General features: G+C 45.9%; 1 protein-coding gene across 1 annotated transcript in view; it reads right to left on the bottom strand.

Annotated features, from left to right (window-relative positions):
• Nucleotides 1-9069: 9069 nt before the first annotated feature.
• LOC122465963 (O-acyltransferase like protein-like) overlaps nucleotides 9070-18889 on the bottom strand; it is a 34956-nt gene continuing 25136 nt past the window's right edge. Inside the window, exons 12-15 of the mRNA XM_043547357.1 lie at nucleotides 18500-18629; nucleotides 14653-14839; nucleotides 10560-10702; nucleotides 9070-9516 (exon numbers count right to left, since the gene is read on the bottom strand). Of these exons, the coding sequence (XP_043403292.1) occupies nucleotides 9385-9516; nucleotides 10560-10702; nucleotides 14653-14839; nucleotides 18500-18629 (592 nt within the window). The 3' untranslated portion in view covers nucleotides 9070-9384. The remainder of the gene's footprint in view (nucleotides 9517-10559; nucleotides 10703-14652; nucleotides 14840-18499; nucleotides 18630-18889) is intronic.

The following is an 18889-nucleotide window of genomic DNA, read 5'->3' as shown; positions in this document are numbered from 1 at the left end:
AAGCAAAGGAAAACAGTAAATATTTTAAGTGCTCATTTCGAACTGCGATCCCAGCTTATTCCGATCTCTGCACCTACAAACGGGCAACAGCACCACAACACCAGACTTCACCATTGTTTTTGATGTTTTAGAAAGAAAGAACATGAGATGCAAAAATCAGTCCCCCACTTTACACAGTTCCATATCCCAATGCTGTATCCCACCAGTAGAGGTGAGACAACAACAGGTTTTTCGGGGGGGAGGTAAACCAAAACAAACAACTCCCCTTCCCTCCAAAACAGGTGTGGACTAAAACTGAATTTTTTAGAATGAAACACTGATTTCCCCAGGGTTTTTTAAAAATCTGAAACCAAGCTGAATTTAGACCAAATTTGTCAAGTTTCCATACCCTGAAAAAATTTGTTTTCCAGCAAATTTACTAAGCTGGAAAAAGATTGCCCTGCTCTAATTAGAAGTATTACTTCTAGATTGTGCTGGGTCTGTAGAAAAGAGGCCCAGGTCTTGGATTCTGCTCACAGCATGGGTGCTCCTCTTGAATCAGGGGGATTTAATCCTCCCCTGCCCAGGTCATGGAAGGCTAGGGCGGCTCCCCCACAATTCTACTGCAGCCTCCAAGCTGAAATATATTCCTCAGAGGATACAAGAGTAGATAAGGTGGTGGTCTAGGGGACTGGGGATTTACTGTCTGTATCTCTGATGACACCCCCACCCCCCTCAGCACACACATACACATGGGGTGCTCCTAAACAAAGTTTCTCCCAGTTTGTCCCCACTTTTGCATAACTACTTTGTCTCTGCTGCTTAGTGGGCAGGGGTGGGACTTGGGCTACGATGAATGAAGTGAGAGCCTGTTATAGCAATAGCCTAGGTTTTCCACACATTTTGGTTTTGTTAAGACAACAAAGTGATGCGGTTTGGTCTATCCTGGGTGTGTCACTCATGTGACTGTCAAATTAATTTTAAGGTTAGGGGATTAAGTAGCAGTAATTTAAATAAATGCTGTGTGTGACTGGGGGCTGGGTGGGGGCAGGCACGGCAGCAGCTCTCTGCTGGATGGCGCTGCCTCCTGGTGGTTCTGGAGATTAGCTCTACCAGGCCAATGCCCCTGCCAGCAGTTGCACTTCACAGCACTGTCTCTTTCACTCTCTGCGGCCATTCTCTTGGTCCACGAGCTGCTGCCTCCTCTTCATGACTCGGCCCTCTGGCCAACTACACAGTTTCCCCTTTCGGAGCAAACTGTCCTGGGCAGCCAGCTCTCTGCTGCCGGGTCTGTGCCACTTTTCCAGTGGCTATGAGGAAAACCCAGGCCCACCCTCTTCTCCAGGTTCCACTTTGGGGCCGTTTCTTCAGAAGCCAAAGTCTGCACTAGCCTACGCTTGGGTGACCAGGTGTCTGGTTTTCAACTGGCACACCCAGTCGAAAGGGGACCCTGGCAGCTTCAGTCAGCACCACCAACCAGGCCATTAAAAGTCCAGTTGATGGTGCTGCAGGTCTAAGGCAGGCTAGTCCCACCTGTCCTGGCACCGCACTGCGCCCCAGAAGCAGCCAGCAGGTTCAGGTCCTAGGTGGGTGGGGGCCCACAGGGCTCCGCGTGCTGCCCCCTCCCCAAGCACCAGCTCCGCAGTCCCATTGGCTGGGAACCACGGCCAATGGGAGCTGGGGGTGGTGCCCGCAGGCAAGAGCGGTGCAGGGAGCCTCCTGGCCCCCCCACCTAGGCCCCAGACCTGCTAGCTGCTTCCAGGGCATGCACAGCAAGGTGCCAGCTGCCAGGACAGGCAGGCAGCCTGCCTTAGCCCTGCTGAGTGGGAGCTGCCCGAGGTAAGCCCATGCCCCAACCACCTGCCTCAGCCCCCCCTAAACACAGAGGCCCCCCCTGCACCCCAAATCCCTCATCCACAGCCCCACTCCACAGCCAGCACCCCCAGCCCAGAGCCCTCACCCCTTCCCACACCCCTGCCTCAACCCGCAGTCTCCTCCCACACTCCGAATCCCTTGGCCTCACCCCCCAGCCTGGAGCCCCCCTCCTGCACCCAAACCCCTCATCCCCAGAGCCCACATCCCAACCCCCTGCCCCAGCCCAGTGAAAATGAGTGAGGGTGAGGGAGAGCAAGCCACCGATGAAGAGGGAATGTAGTGAGCAGGGCCCCAGGGAGTTCAGTTTTGTGCAACTAGAAAGTTGACAACCCTATTTTATGCTTTGCTGCTTTTCCCCTAAGCCTTTCCAGCTCTCCCTCTTCTCTGGGTTTGCCAGACGCCCAAGGAGCAACTTGCCTCTGTAGCCCCCAAAACACCTCCCTTCTCAAAGAGAGTGACTGAAGACTCTTGCCAATTTCTCCTCCCCCACCCCCCGCAACATCTTAAGTCCCACACATCTTTCTGGGAACATTTGCTTAGCCACATGCAATCAGAAGGAGGCCTGGAAAGTAGATTAGGCTAAACGAAGCTTTAAAAAAAGTTAAGTACCTTGTGCTGTATCCCATGCAGAAGGTTCCTGGGTTCAACCTTCCACAGTCATCTAGGTCAACTATGAACCAAATCTAAACCAACCATGGTAGATGTGGACATCTAACACACAAATGAAACATCAAAGACTCCCCAGCATGCAAGTGTGACTCCCGACAACAGACCATCAAACATATCACCACCTACTGTCCAATTTGTATATCGGAAGCACGCATTACTGCAATAAATTCTGCTACTCCTGGTGTAGCCATTTGGCTCAATCAATCTCAGGTGACATTGTAGTTGCTGTATTACACCAGCCAAAGAAAAGAAGAAGGCTGCAAACTACTTCCTCACAGCCCTCTTCTGTGCTCAGCTCCTGGGCTGTATAGGGGGCCCCTCCTGTTCCTGTCCAGCTGAGCCTCCTCTCATGAGGCTTTGCTCCCTGGCTCCTCCTCCAGGTGCAACCTAGTCAGTTAATTGGCCTACCTGGCCACCTTAACCGCTTCAGGCCTTGTGTGAGGTGGGCACCCCATCACACTCCGGTATCCACTGAAGCAGATCTGTCTGAGTTTGATTGGAAGGTATTTTATCTGTAGGACTCCACAAGTGCACATGATAAATAAATATCAGGCAGAGCCCCGACCCCAAGGAGCCTACTCTCAAACTCGGACACATCTGCTATCCATCTAAGTACATTACATGTTTGTATTTTAGTCACACATAGATGTAAGTGTGTCTACATGTATGCCATACACAGACCACAGATACCAGTGTCTTCCAACACAGACATAACAGAACAGAGTAGAAGAAATACATCTCATTAACAAATAGCCCATTTGTAAATGCCAGGTAAGGCCTGGGAATGTGGATACACAGCTCCTGCCCGTATTGCATTGCACCCACTGAGCATGGTTTTCAGAGGCATCATTCGCTGCAGGCACAGAGCTTTTGAAAGTCTGCAGAGATCAATAAAGTACAACATGAAGCAGAACGAACCAAATCAACTATAGTGCTGGCTCTCTATGCTGACACGAGTTTAAATGGCATATTTTGGGGTGGAGGTAAGAATTTGATCAACTGTTGTAGCAGGAGCTCCTGTTATTAGTGTGTTCCTTAGCTTCCCCCAGGTGTGACATTTCAAATGAGTGAATATTGTATTACAAATGTCAGAAATGATCAATTTAAATGTATGGCATTTTATTTACTAGCGTCTCAGGGGAGATTTGGTGTCATAACACACTTGGTACTAATCTTATAAACATGTAGGACAACACTGCAGTTTCCCAGAAGGCTTCAGTGAAAAGAGTGCATTTGATTTCGTTAGGGCTTCTGGAATTCTGGGTCATGTAAAGACAAAATTATACAGCACCAGATAGGCCAATTAAGTGGCACATGGAGTTTGGCAAGGCCCAGTTACAAGAGCCCCAGAATGTGCATTCATCAAAATAAAGTTGTATGTTATGGAGGCCCGCAAGGATCCTAGGAGGAAAATGTTATGCTAGGGTTCCAAGTGGAAACTGGATTCTGAAGGCGCAGTCAGTTTGTGTTCCACTCTCACATAGAGGTATGGAGACACATAACCATATTTTAGCCAGGCTGAAATTTGGAAAGGCGTTCAGTGTTGCATTGGCGAAGCAAGTTACCCTGCCTATTATTAATTAGAGATGGGCAAACCAGTTCAGAAAACAACCAGAACTCCAGTCCCTTAATCCTTTGTCCACATTTAGAAGTGAACTAAACCTTTTATTCAGTTCTAAATATTTCTGTCCCACTCGCTCGCTCTCTCTCTCTCTATATATATACACATATTTCACCAGTCACTTCTGGCTGTGACTGAAGCTAGGAGTTCTGGAAATCTCACAAGAAGGGTTTTATGTATGTAAATCCATGTCCAGTTTTGCAGACTCAAGTGACTCAGGTCAATGGGCAAAGATTCCCAAAGCTACAGTAAGTGAAATAACTCCAGTCTCCAAACCATTCCAGGTGTGTGTATCGTGGCTACATAGACATAAGTTTAATGTAACCAGGCTATCCAAACACTATGATCTGCATTCTTCCCTCACATACACCAGCACAACTCCTTTGGCTTCAGTGAAATTACTTGTGATTTACACCGATTTTGGGGAGCACAGAATCAGGCCACTAGTTTATAATTGAACTGACTCAAACAGATTCTTTTTCTCCTAGGATTTAGGGCAGAGCAAAGCCAGGTGAAAGATAAGACCAATTCTTGGCTCTGCTATGGCTGCTTGTACTGCAAGTCAGCTAGAGATGCAGTGGACACAAACCTGGGCTAAAGCTGATTTGGCTCAGCCGTAGCAATACTATGGCTCTATCTACACTGCACACCACTGGCACCAGTGCATAGGATGCACGTACACCTACACACCACAGTGAAAAGCAGGTGCGTCCACGGTGCAGCGTATAGCAACGCACGTCAATGAAAGGCTCTGGCAGGGCAGAGGCAGTGGGGAGGCAGCAGGACAGTGCATTGCTAAAAACAGTAGCGCAGGCTGGGGAGTGCACAGGTGAGTAGGAAGCAGTGTAGGGTAGATTCCCACTGGGGTCAGGAGAGTCTTTACACCCCCGCCCCCCACACACACCTAACCAGGGCCTTGCCATCTACACTGCTGTTTATACCCATTCTAGGGGCCATGCAGTCTATGTACTTTACATGCCAAAATCAGGAGTGTGCGGTGTTGATGCGCCCTACATTGCTTTCCCCACTGTCCCCAGTGCAGGAGGCATATTCAAAGGGAAGAGAGCAGAGCCTTGGTGTGGAGGGGGTCACTCAGTGATGCCCCCCTCATAGCCAAGTATGGTGCAGTAACATCTTCAACTCTAAAAAGAAAAGGAGTACTTGTGGCACCTTAGAGACTAACCAGTTTATTTGAGCATGAGCTTTCGTGAGCTACAGCTCACTTCATCGGATGCCTATGCATCCGATGAAGTGAGCTGTAGCTCACGAAAGCTCATGCTCAAATAAACTGGTTAGTCTCTAAGGTGCCACAAGTACTCCTTTTCTTTTTACGAATACAGACTAACACGGCTGTTACTCTGAAATCTTCAACTCTGGCACTCCCTCTAGGCCTGTGGTAGTTTGCCCCATCTCATAACTCAGCCTCCAGCCAGGGTAGTCTTGCAGGGTAGGTAAGAGTCCGACCAATAAAAACTCTAATGCAATTATGCAAGTTCTTCATCCCCAGCCTGAGCTCAACAATCCTTGCCCTCTTGTGTCAGGAGGGCATTTACGCCCGCTTTCCCTGGTGGCAGGTAGGGGAATTGTGATTTTGGTTGGTCTTTGGCTTTTTGGACCCCCACTCCCGCCATCTCTAGTGCGTGTGCGTGCGTGTGTGTGTGTGTGTGTGAGACAAGCAGTGTTGCCCATGCACCCACATTTATTGGGTAAGGTGATTTTGGTTGCCGCTGCAGGAGCTCTCACCCCCACATCTGCCCCAGCAATTCATTCTGCCCTCCACCCTCATCAGTTCATCCACCGCTCCCCCAAGTCTCACCTCTGCTCCTCTTGGGGTCCTTCATCACCCTTTGCCAGGTCTGGGGGGACTGCAGCCCCCTTTCCAGGCTGAGGGCTCCAGGGGCTCTTCATCCCCACTCCCTTCTCCCAGGCTGGGTGCTGCAAGAAGGTGTGGGACTGAAGAGAGGTGCTTCCCATTCCCTTTGCTCATAGGTGGGAAGAAGGAGATGCTAGGTTTTTTGTGAATGGTTCTGGATTGCCAAGGGGAGGGGGAGCAGCAGCTCTGATTGGTTGTTCTACTCCAGGAAGTGGGCAAGTGGGGCAGGCAGCCAATCAGAGGGTTCAAATTTGCTAATGGGCCGAGGTTTCTCACATCACTCAGGAGACTGGCTCCGGCCAGCCAATACCAAGCCAGCTGGGCAAAAATCTCCAGAGTTGGCAACTGCCTTTCACAGAGCAGGTCATCCCAGGGCTTTGTCCTTGGAGGTTCCAGCTTCTTGAGCTGCTTCCCACCCAGTGTGCAGTCCTCCACACCCCGCCTCTTCTCCCAACTGTTTGCTGGTCAACAATTAGCTGCAGTTGGGAAGGTATGTACTCTGTCCTTTAACCCCTTAATGACTGTGACAGAGCAGGGCTTATCCACCCCATCACACCTGGCAATTCTTAGCTGCTGGAATGGGTCCTCGGGTCCCCTATTTGAAAGGCATATTAGTTATATTATTATCATCATCAGAGAGCCTAGGAGTCCCAGTTAAGGAGCAAGACCCCTCTGTGAAAGGCGCTGTACAAACACAGTTCCTGCCCCCAAAGAGCTTGCAAGAGAAATGCCAGTGTAATTTATGCAGGAGTGTGGACCAGCCAGCTGGCCCCAGGATTGAGGGAACATGATAGGCTTGAAGCAACCTTGGTCCCCTCGTTCCTCCTAGGTCCTGCACTGAGCACTGCTCAGACAGACTGGAGTATGTAGCCCATAATATTTAGACTCTTCCTCACTGAGCAAAAGCTTATGAAAAGGTTAAAAATATAGACTATGAAGAATGGATTTTTCAGCAGAAGATACATTTCCTGGCACACTGTGAGATGGCTGAGGTGCATGACGTTACAGACTATGGTCACTGCTGCACAACAATCTCCCCCATGTGGGCATAAAATGTGGCCTGCCTGAATCATGAGACTTTAATCAATATGTTAAAAGAGAAACTATCTGGTTTTACAGAAGTCATGGAGATTAAATCACTCCCCCAGAGCAATGTCTTTCAAGATACTAGCTAGATAGTTTGGATGGCAAAACTGGAAGATTCCTGACTTGTAAACAAGTCACAAACATAAACAAACAGTGGTGCTTTAAAAAATATGGACACAAGACGGACGCTTAAAAAAGTAAAAATGTTGGAGGGTGATGAATGAGTCCCTTTGCATGTATCTATAGAGCCCTGCAAATCTGTGGACCATGTTTGTGGATCGCAGATCAGATGAGAATATAAATTGTGCATATGTGCAGGGCTCTCTTTTTCTAAACACGGCTAGAAGAAATCACTATTTAATCCTCATGTTGCGTGTTTTAGCATGCTGCTACTGTTACTATCACAGGGAAAATAATGCAGCAGCTGTATAAATCAAACATGTCAACATTCCACACACAAAGGTATTTTAATAAACTTGCTGTAATCCCTCCACTACATAGTCTACAACTCGATACAACATACACAGAAAGGGTGGGAGACATTCACAATAAGCACGTGCTTGTACCTGCGGAAGTTAAGCTGAATTATTTCATCAGACATTTGCAAACACCAAATGCATGCTGGACTATTTACATTTAAGATGTATTTCCATGCTTCCAGGTTTCCATACAGCTAATGTTAGAACGGAGATTTTCACATACAATATCATTATGAAGACACTTCCTTTGAGTCAAGGAAATAATCCAGGCCCATCACCCCAAAGACACCAGCAGCTTTCATAGAATCATAGAATATCAGGGTTGGAAGGGACCTCAGGAGGTCATCTAGTCCAACCTCCTGCTCAAAGCAGGACCAATCCCCAACTAAATCATCCCAGACCTCTGCAATAGCCTTGCAACCCCTTTTTGGGTCAGGACCCCCAGTTTGAGAAACGCTCTGTACTTTTGTATACTGTTACCCTATAGTATAGGGTACTTTTATAGTATAGGATAAAAGTACACAAAAGACCAGATTTCACAGTCCGTGATGCGTTTTTTCACAGCCTTGAGACCCCCTTTTGGGTGGAGACCCCCAGTTTGAGAAACACCGAGTCTTAAGGGCTTTATATGTTTATATTTTGCCGGTTTTAAATACATATTCATGCTTTGTTACAACACTATTAAATATAAGATTTAAATAACTGAAGCCGTGAAATTAAAGATTTTAAAAATGCTATGACTGAAATTTATGAAAATGGACCACGAATTTGGTAGGGCCCTCTTTATTACATGTATTACAGGTTTCAGAGTGGTAGCCATGTTAGTCTGTATCAGCAAAAACAACGAGGAGTCCTTGTGGCACCTTAGAGACTAAAAAATTTATTTGGGCATGAGCTTTTGTAGGCTAGAACCCACTTCATCAGATGAATGGAGTGCAAAATACAGGAGCAGGTATAAATACATGAAAAGATGGGACTTGCCTTACCTAATGTGAGGTCAGTCTAACAAGACAATTCAATTAACAGCAGGATACCAAGGGAGGAAAAATAACTTTTGTAGTGGTAATGAGAGTGGCCCATTTCAAACAGTTGACAAGAAGGTGTGAGTAACAGTAGGGGGAAATTAGGTTTAGGTTTTGTAATGACCAAACCACTCCCAGTCATTATTCAGGACTAATTTGATGGTGTCCAGTTTGCAAATTAATTCCAGTTCTGCAGTTTCACATTGGAGTCTGTTTTTGAAGTTTTTTTGTTTAAGAATTGCCACTTTTAGGTCTGTTACTGAGTGACCAGGGAGACTGAAGTGTTCTCCTACTGGTTTTTGAATGTTATAATTCCTGATGTCAGATTTGTGTCCATTTATTCTTTTGCGTAGAGACTGTCCAGTTTGGCTAATATTACAGTATTTGTCCAGTATTATAGGAGCGCTTAGAATACTCAGCCAAGCCGGAGCCCATGGTGCTAGGCACTGTACTGACACACAAAACAGGCCCTGCCCCAAAGAGCTCACCGTCTTTAGTTTAAGGCAAGATGCAGACAAACAGCTTGAGGTAACAATAATTTAAATGTGTTTGCCTAGAGTGTCTGTGCAAACAAACTGTAGGAACAGAGGTTGGTTGGTTTGTTGGTGGAGGTAGATAAACATCAGTAGTTTCAGCTTGCTACTTGCCTAGCCACGATCACCTAATAATGTTTCACAGCATCCTGGTAAAGGTCAGTCTTAACACGGGATCTGATCTGATAGGTTAGGGCAATGGCCTGACACATATTTTCAGAGCACCATTCTGCCTTTGTTTTCCCCTTTACAACCAGGCCTTCCTGTGAAATTGACATGAAAGAGACTGCTTTAATCCTTCAAATGGCTTCTCAACCAGCACGGTCAATGCCAACCCGGTGATGAACGTCATCAGACAGTGTCCGAAAAACAGGTAGAGCTACGGGTAAAAGCACAGGATTGGTTAGAAGGGTTTCGTATGTGGGTTCAAAACTGTGATTTTTTCCTTTGTTTTTTATGCAGATTATCAGTTCATTGTAGCCAGGGGATTCATTAAGTCAGTAATAAAATATCAACTGTGTTCAGCATGTACCTTAGTCACTATAAAACTGAAGAACAAAATATCTAGAGCAGGGGTGGCCAAACATACTTACCCTCTGAACCACATACAACAATCTTCAGAAGTTTAAGTACTGGGGTGTGCCTTCCAGGGCTCGGGGCTTCAGCCCCATGGGGAGAGGGGTATCAAAGCCCTGAGGGCCCACCACCCCGCTGCAGGGCAGAAACCGTGAGCTCTCCCCCGCTCCAGTCTGGTAGGTGGAGAATGGGGGAGGGGCTCCATGAGCCACATTTTAACTGTAAAAGCGCCGCGATTTGGCCACCCTTAGGTTACAGCCATGCAGGAAAACACATGGGGCCTGATTGTTCTCTCACACCTTCGTAATTCACAGGTAACACCTTTGAAGTGAATGCTATTTCACCAGGTTCATACTGGCATAAGAAGAAAATAAGCGTTATCTAGGAACGAAATGATAATAGCTCTTAGCCTGCAGAATGTGATGTCAGGATGAGCACAAATATATTTGTAACCTTTCTTAGAAACAAAATAAATAATGACAGGTTTCAGAGTAGCAGCCGTGTTAGTCTGTATTCGCAAAAAGAAAAGGCGTACTTGTGGCACCTTAGAGACAACTAAATTTATTTGAGCATAAGCTTTCGTGAGCAACAGCTCACTTCATCGTATGTATCAGATTCATCGACGAAGTGAGCTGTAGCTCACGAAAGCTTATGCTCAAATAAATTTGTTAGTCTCAAAGGTGCCACAAGTCCTCCTTTTCTTTTTGCAAAATAAATAATGTAATTTTCAGCAGCAGCACAAAGATTTAATAAAAACACAAATGATAATCATAATAAACGTTAATCAATCGTGTTTCATTTAACAATGATTATAATATCTCCAAAAGATCAGATAATCCCACTCACCATGTTTATGTCTGAGTAGTGCATAAGAGTTTCCTGAAGTCCATTATAAAGTATGATTAACATAGGATGCACCAAATAGCAGGCATAACTAATTTTAGCTAGCAGAGTCCAAATGTCCCATGAAAGCACCCAGTTAGCTAAACCTGTTGGGAATAAAGCAGAATATCTGTTTCACTCAGCACCATACTGGCCCCTCTTTAAAGCCTGCAACAATTTTTACTAGTTTTCTTATCCTTAAAATAAAAAAAGAAATCTGTAAGAGCTAGAGCAAAACTGTACACTTTATAACAAGCACAAAGCAGACTAATTCTCAACATACCAATGTGATGGAGTGAATGAAACAAGCTTCCAGAACAATGTGAAGTTTATGCATATATAAGGGGGCAAACACTCAGTGGGGGTGTTTTAGTTGCTAGCTCCCAGTACTAAAAAGGGGGAAGGGTCGATGGGGAATCAGGACCCTGAGACTGACAGCCCCCAGAAACAATGGGGAGAGGCCAATGCTCCTGGTCAGCCTGAATGACAGGGCGGGCAGGCTAATCAGGGAGTCAGGAGGCCAGGAAGGTCCTGTCCTCCCTGTGAGCTGGAATTGCCTGGGTCAGACAGAGTGGGGCCGAGCTAAGGAGAAAGCAGGGGCGCAAGCTGAGCTGGGAAGCAGAGCTGGGCCAGATCCAGAGGGACCAGAAAAGCAGCCCAGAGAGAGCAGACCCTGTCCTGGGAGCAGAGCTGCAGCCCCAAAGCCAGAGGCACAGCCCAGAGAGAGCAGATTTGCCCTGGGAGCAGAGCTGCAGCAACCAGAGCCAGAGGGGCCAGAAAAACAGCCCAGGGAGCAGGTCAGTGCTGGGAGCAGAGTCACAGAAGCAGCCTGCAGAGCAGACCTGCCCTGGGAGCAGAGCTGTAGCAACCAGAGCCAGAGGGGCCAGAGAAGCTGCCAAGGAGCTGGAGGCAGAGCAGCAGCAGCAGTGCTGAGACAGAATGATGGAGCTGGGGCTGGAGCAGTCCGGAGCTGGGTGCAGTGAGCAGCTGGGGAGCGCGAGGGGGACCCTGGGCAGCGGGCCCAGCACAGGGAGACGCCTCAGCAAAGAGGCTCTGCAGGCCAGGCTTGGATCGTAACCCCGACAGGGCAGGGGCGACACTGAGAAGAAGGGTCCTACCACTTAGAGCCTGAGAGCATGTGGCCACCACCAGAGCAAGTGTCCAACCCACAGCATCCCTACAGCACAGCCAGGGCCTGAGAAGGAGGCCTGGGACTTACAAGGAACAGACTGTGAACTGCCCTGACATTCCAGAGACACAGTTTGTGATGTTCCCTGCCACAGAGCGGGGTGATGTGTTTCCTTTAACCTTTCCCATTTTTCCTTATTCTTTTTAAAATTAATTGTTGATTAAATAACTTGCATTTGCTTTAAATTGTAATGGTCAGTGGGTCAGAGAAGTGCCCAGTGCAGAGAGAGTACCCCGGAGTGGGGACACCCTAGCCCCTGTCCTAGGTGACCACAGCAGGGTTGGGGGTCGAGCCCCCCAGGAATGCAGGGCCTCGCCTTGTTGGGTTACAAGGACTCTGCCAGACAGGAGAGTGGAAGGGGAGTCCTCCAGGGCAGGGAGGCCACTGGGTAAAGGAAGTGAGAGCGAGGACTCTGATCCTTTCGCTAGCCCACTTCACCGGGGTAGTACAGAAGCCAGGGAAGTTCCCCACAATAGCGGGACTATTCCCCCGCTTACACATAGTTGGATTTAAATTTTATGCTATTTCCTGGATTGTTTCATCGGAAAATAAGAAATGTTTAACCTCATTTTCTATTTATTTGAATGCATATATTTTTGAAGGTCTTCTTAGACTTTTGGGGGGCCATATTCTACAGATTTACAGCCAGATAGCTTCACTGGATTTCCCAGATATACTTCAGCAGCAAATTCAGGCTTTTATTTAAATGCATCACAGCCCTCTTTTGTATGTTGGGTGTTTGTCCATACTTCCATGAAAGGACATATCCAATCATTCCCTGATTCAGCAAAGCATTTAAACACACACTTATGCATGTTCTTAAGACCAACGGACTTGAATGGGGTTGGAGCATATGCTCATGTGCTTTGCAGAATAGGGATGTACTTTAGCAAGGGCTGAAGTACTTCGCTGAATTGGAGCCTATGAATGGCATTCACGCCATGGCACAAGACCAATGCACCACCTTAGCACCATTTAAAAATTCTAGCTACACTTTTTTAGACACAGACATAGCCGAAGCAGTTAAAACTTGAACTCTGGCTTCCCACTGAGGACTGGTTCCTCTCAAGGGCTGCTGTTTGAGGGTGGGAGTTTAAAAACTGAACTTGTATGCAGTGGGCATGTGCTACAATATTTACCAGAGCTTTATAAAGCTCTCTGCTGTTTGTGACATCACTTTCTCCATATCTGGCCTGAGCAGGGTGCTCGGCAGGAACAGAGCCTGTTGGTGGGACAGTTTGCATGAGAGGGATGAAACACACACAGGAAAATCCTCCAGGTATATTTATCAGTGAAAGGAGAAATCATAGGTGTGAAAAAAATCGTGTGGCACTCATAATTTTACCGTGTCTCAGTTTTCCTACATTCTGCAACCTTCTGCAGATTCTACCTGTTCATTTAAAAAACTATAGGAATTTCACTTTCCCCATTGCTGTGAACAGTAAGCTCTTGGATAAATGAATTTGTTTCAGTGCAGTTTCTCTGCACTACAGCAAACCATAGTTTGGGACTGTTTTTCCTCTAGCTCCACTGCTACGTCAACATTTCGAACCCTGTTTACTCAGAGACTGACAATTCCTGCACTTTGGTTATACAACTAAAAAGTGTTCCACTGAGGCTGGAAGACAAATCCCATAACACATGGGGGCAGAGCCTCAGCTGGTGTAAATCAGTAGATCTCTATTGAGCCCAGTGGACCCGCGCTGATTTATATTAGCAGAGGATCAAGCAAATACAGTGTGTAGTCGTCTATTGTTTCTTCTACCTACATCATTCCCATTGTTTCTCTCTTTACTCTCCATCATGCCATCCCCGTGTCCACTCTTCTTCCACTTCTCTCTCTCCCTTACCTTGTCTCTCTCTTTGTGCATCCTCTGGCCCCCATCTTTCCTCTCACCTCTCTCTGACTGCTAGTGCCACCAGAGCAGCCGAACTAGATGCCTTACCACCTGTTCTGCATGGATGTGCTTCTGCTCCTTGCTGAATCCAGGTGAGCTGCCTCTGCTTAGTGGGACAGTGTGCCGGAAGAAAGGACAGTGAAATCTGAAGAGTGGGAGCCCCACCACAGCCCCCACATCTCCAGGGCCCACATCAGCGAAGCGAAGAGATAAGCATGATGCATGAAGAAATAGTGCCACCCTTTGAACTAAGTTCAACACTTGGGAATGTCCAGAGCTGATCCCATCTGATACCACTGTAGTATTGGGATGGTAGAAATGGTGTAAGAGTACATGCAATTTTATGACTAGGGGCATAGGACCAAATCTGGACCCAGGTTAAGGGCCCTTTGTGCCACTTCAGAAGCACAAAGGCTATGCAGAGTTGACTCAAACAGGCAGCTCAGGATTCTTTCAGTGGAGGGGAACCCTTGGATGACATAAATGTGATCAAGCTGGGTTATGCCTCCCACTTTTCCTCTCTCAGCACAGGAGGCAGAAGAGGGTTTGTGGGCAGGGCTGGTATACACGCTGCTCCACCCAATCCTTGACCAGCAGATTGATTGCTGTGGACTTCTCCAGTCAGAGTAATGTAGCAAATCTTAGGCTGCCCTAAGTTATACCTCAAGACAAAATGACACCTGGTAGCCCCAGGATCAGGGAAATGGATACATGGTAGAAAGCCAACTTTCCCCCTTCCCCTTCAGCTGTACCAGCGTGAGCTTTGCCCATATTCTCCCCTGCACTAATTCCTCTTCCTGAGTTTTGCTATGTACTCCTCCTCCTCCATAGCAGAGGATCTGGGCTGTGTAATACACTGACAAAACACATCAGCAGTAAGAGCACATGCATGTGAGCTGGACCATTGTTTAAGCCAGTCAGTTTTAAAGAATGGATTTACAGCCAAATCTGTTCACTAACTGTGAGGTACCTCCATAGCCTTCTTGACATGCAAAAATGATCCAACCAATTGCTGCAGCCCACAGAGTCCGGTGAAGTGCTTGATAAATTACAGCGGCAGGGGAATAGGAGTTCACAGAGTCTTCTATGGTATATGCCAGAGAGACTACTGCTAGCATGGCAAGCATGGCACAAAGCCACCCCAGAGAAGCCTGCACCTGTAGAGATGAAGAACAACATACTTTAAAACAAATATTCTTAGTGAACTCTTTCAGTAGCTCTGAATGCGCTCTTCCTTTCCATCTAACTGCCTCACCCCAGCTGCAGTTCAGTGCTTTATCCTGATGCACTGTGTTACCCTTCTACCCTTTACTTCCCAGCCGACAAGTTTCAACCTTGTCTTGATGTCTGATGTGACTGGTGTGCCTCTTGGGACCCTGCTCTCTCTTTCTACCTCTTCCCGGCTGCCTTCCCATTTAGTGGCCTGGCTCCTTCATTCTCGGTCATAAGCTTCCTCTTCACATGCATTAGAGTGCATCAGCCTCTCTTGTCAGATCACGGCCATGGCTCTTCTTGGTGTCGAAGTGGGAGCTTCACCCAAGCACAAACAATGACATTTTCACATTGTTCTAAAAGAAACCCCAACAACCACAGAATATTGACAATCAAGGAGATTGTCTCAAGTCCCATGTGTGCCAAGCACTCCCTGGCACCAAAAAACTGCCTCAGCAAGAGACACGTAGTCATTGGTTCAGCCCAAAAGACTTGTTTATTATTGCAATTTCCTGATCAGCCTTGCTTATTACTTTGTCTTCCTCCTCCTCTTTACGGAGTGTTGTCTGACTCATTCCCTGCTTGTTTCATTATCCTTTGTCCTCACCCTGGAACATCTAATCCTTTTCCATTTGATGGAAATGCAATTCACTGCTGGTTCATTGTTTCCTTACAATGTCAGAGCAAAACCTTCATTCTTCACTAGGACTTTCTGCCAGAGTGGGTCTTGAGTGAGGACTCCAGGATTTGGCAGCTCAGTCAAATAAAGTGAGTTGGTAAGTTCAGTCCTTTTACAACAATGATGCTAGTTTACCTCACTGAGCTAATTTGTTCATCACATGGCACCAGTATATTTATAATCACTTTTCTCCAAGAGAAATAGTAAATCCCTTCCATTGCACAGTCTCGTCTATTGTTTTAAAAAAACACCTGGAGCCAAAACATACAAACATACTGGAGGTCAATTTGGGGAATTTACCGTAGTTCCAAGCAGCCGGAATAAGCAACTGTACCTGGCTTCTTTGAAATAGACACAGTGTGGCCTGGGTTTGATTTGAAGGCACTTTTGATGAATCATCTCAAGATGCCTTGCCAGTGCAAAAAGGACGGAAATGGTGGCTGCTCAGTGGTGCCTGCTATTTTAAATGTCTTTCCTGCACTGGGTCATTTGTATTGCGCTGCAGCATGACACAGTCTTATTCTAACTGGGGTCCTCCACACAATCAAGATGTGCATCTCATGAGGCTATTCCTCTTGAGCAAAATGGCAGTAAGTAAATAAAACCAGTATTCACAAAGTTCTTCACCAGATCTTAAGAATGCCCGATAATAGGATGTCTAAACCAGTGGCTCCCAACCTTTCCAGACTACTGTACCTCTTTCAGGAGTCTGATTTGTCTTGCGTACCTCCAAGTTTAACCTCACTTAAAAACTACTGGCGTACAAAACCAGACATAAAAATACAAAAGTGTCACAGCACGCTGTTACTGAAAAATTGCTTACTTTTTCATTTTTACCATATAATTATAAAATAAATCAATTGGAATATAAATATTGTACTTACATTTCAGTGTATAATATATAGAGCAGTATAAATAAGTCATTGTCAATATGAAATTTTTAGTTTGTATTGATTTTGCTATGTAGCCTGAAATTTTTAGTTTGCTATGTGATTTTTATGTAGCCTGTTGTAAAACTAGGCAAATATCTAGATTAGTTCCAGGTACCCCTTGGAAGATCTCTGCACATCCCTGGTTGAGAACCACTGGTCTAAACAACCATTTCTTCCCTGGGCAAAAGACAGAGAGGACAACCATAGTACAATAATGGCTGAAGTGGCATTATTACATCTGAATATAAAAGATCTGTGCAAATGAGCCCAGGATAGGGATGATTGGCCCTGTTTGACTTCTGCCTCATTGTGTGGGAAGGATGATAGATGATGATGATTCAGAAAGTAACTTTGTGTTAGCTGTTACTGGTACATGGTTAGATTCAGAAAGCCTAGCATTTTCTGGTGGGGAGGGATCCAGACAATTATGGAGAATGCAGCCACTTATTTTAGCCTCAACTCAGCAAGGTACTTAAGCACTCACCTAACATTAGTTCACGAGTAGTGTCACTGAAGTAAAACATTAGGAACACGTTTAAGTACCTTGCTGAATTGGGGACTTGTCTAGCAGTGCACTTTGCATGCAGCTCATTATACCTGTGTCCCAGAGGGAGTTGATGATTAAACCAGAAGAAAACTCGTATCAACATCAGGCTTTACATTCTTTTTAGATACCCAAAGGCGTCAACTCCGTGGGTGCTCAGCCACGGGGTGCGGGTGGCGGGGAGGAAATAGTGGGTGATTAGCACCCAGGAAGCCAGAGATTGAATGTGGAATGTGATGAGTTCTGTGCAGCTAGCAAGTTCTGCCCTTGGGGCAGGGAGTTTATTTATAAACAGAGGCAGGGTTATTAAGATATCAAAAGGCTTGTCATTATATTAAATTAAGGATCAGGGTCAAGTTAGATGATCCTGAAAGCATTCTCAGGCACTCCCGTGAAAAGATAGGAAACAAAGGGTAGGAATAAATGGTCCATTTTCAGAATGGAGAGAAGTAAATAGTGGTGTCCCCGAGTGGCTTGTACTGTTGAACATATTCATAAATGATCTGCAAAAAGGGGTAAACAGTGAGGTGGCGAAGTTTGCAGATGATACAAAATTACTGAAGATAGTTAAGTCCAAAACAAACTGCAAAGAATTACACAAAGGAATCTCACAAAACTGGGTTAGTGTGCCACAAAATGGCAGATGAAATTCAACGTTAAATGCAAAGTAATGCACATGGGAAAATATAGAATGATGGTGCCTAAATTAGCTGTTACCCATCAAGAAAAAAGAAAAGAAGTACTTGTGGCACCTTAGAGACTAACCAATTTATTTGAGCATAAGCTTTTGTGAGCTACAGCTCACTTCATGCTGTAGCTCACGAAAGCTTATGCTCAAATAAATTGGTTAGTCTCTAAGGTGCCACAAGTACTCCTTTTCTTTTTGCGAATACAGACTAACACAGCTGTTACTCTGAAACCCATCAAGAAAGAGATCTTGGAGTCATTTGCAGAACTCCTTCTCACTGTGCTTGTATCATCCTGAACTCATTCTCCAGCTTCAGAAGACTTAAAAATTATCTCCAGTCATCAATGGGACAGACGCAACTGAATAATGTAGCTGTCCTTACTGTGCATCAAGACCATACCATGGAACTAGATGTAAATATGATTGCTAATAGTTTCGTTCAGAAAGCTACAGTGAGGCATAATGTCTTTAAACTGGGATGTTAGTGAAGACAGCTTGTAGGTGATTGCAATGATTTTAATATACCGTAATTCATGACAATATAATTATGTAGCTCATAACAATTGAATGATTATTAAAATATTAAAGATACGAATGACAGACACCTTCAGTAACTAGAATATGAAAGAAGTGTATAAATATGCTGAAAACAGCCTCCGCCCAAAACTGGCAGAGTGTCCCCCCCCAACACACACACCTCTCCGAAAGCACCCCCTAGCAAAAGCACGAGTCAGCACCTATGTAGAAACCGCATCCATGTACCTTGTTTGTGAGGATTTGTGCTTGTTGGTGATACATGAAAAGCTCCAGAAGGACACCAACTAGAAATGGACCATATCGACAGTAAGGTTTTGTATAATATTCTGTGAAATACATCACTGTGGACATTTCCCTAAAAGTAAATAGGAAAGGATTATGCTGAAGTGCTGAGTGAATGGTAAGATAGTTAACTATTGTTCATAAAGAGGCCAACCTTAGTGCATCTATTCTTAAACTGTAGTTCTCCAACCATAAATGCTGCAACAACGGCACCATCCAGGGGTGAAAGTAAGGCGGTACGGGCCGGTACGACGTACCGGTAAAAAGTAGCCACCAGTACCGGCCCGTACAACTACTTGTGTTTAAAGCACTGCCATGCTTTACTGCCCTTTT

The sequence above is a fragment of the Chelonia mydas genome, chromosome 5, assembly GCF_015237465.2.
Source record: "Chelonia mydas isolate rCheMyd1 chromosome 5, rCheMyd1.pri.v2, whole genome shotgun sequence".
Classification (NCBI taxonomy): domain Eukaryota; kingdom Metazoa; phylum Chordata; order Testudines; family Cheloniidae; genus Chelonia; species Chelonia mydas.
The sequence above is the reverse complement of the archived record's forward strand: the minus strand, read 5'-3'. Positions and strand labels throughout refer to the sequence as shown.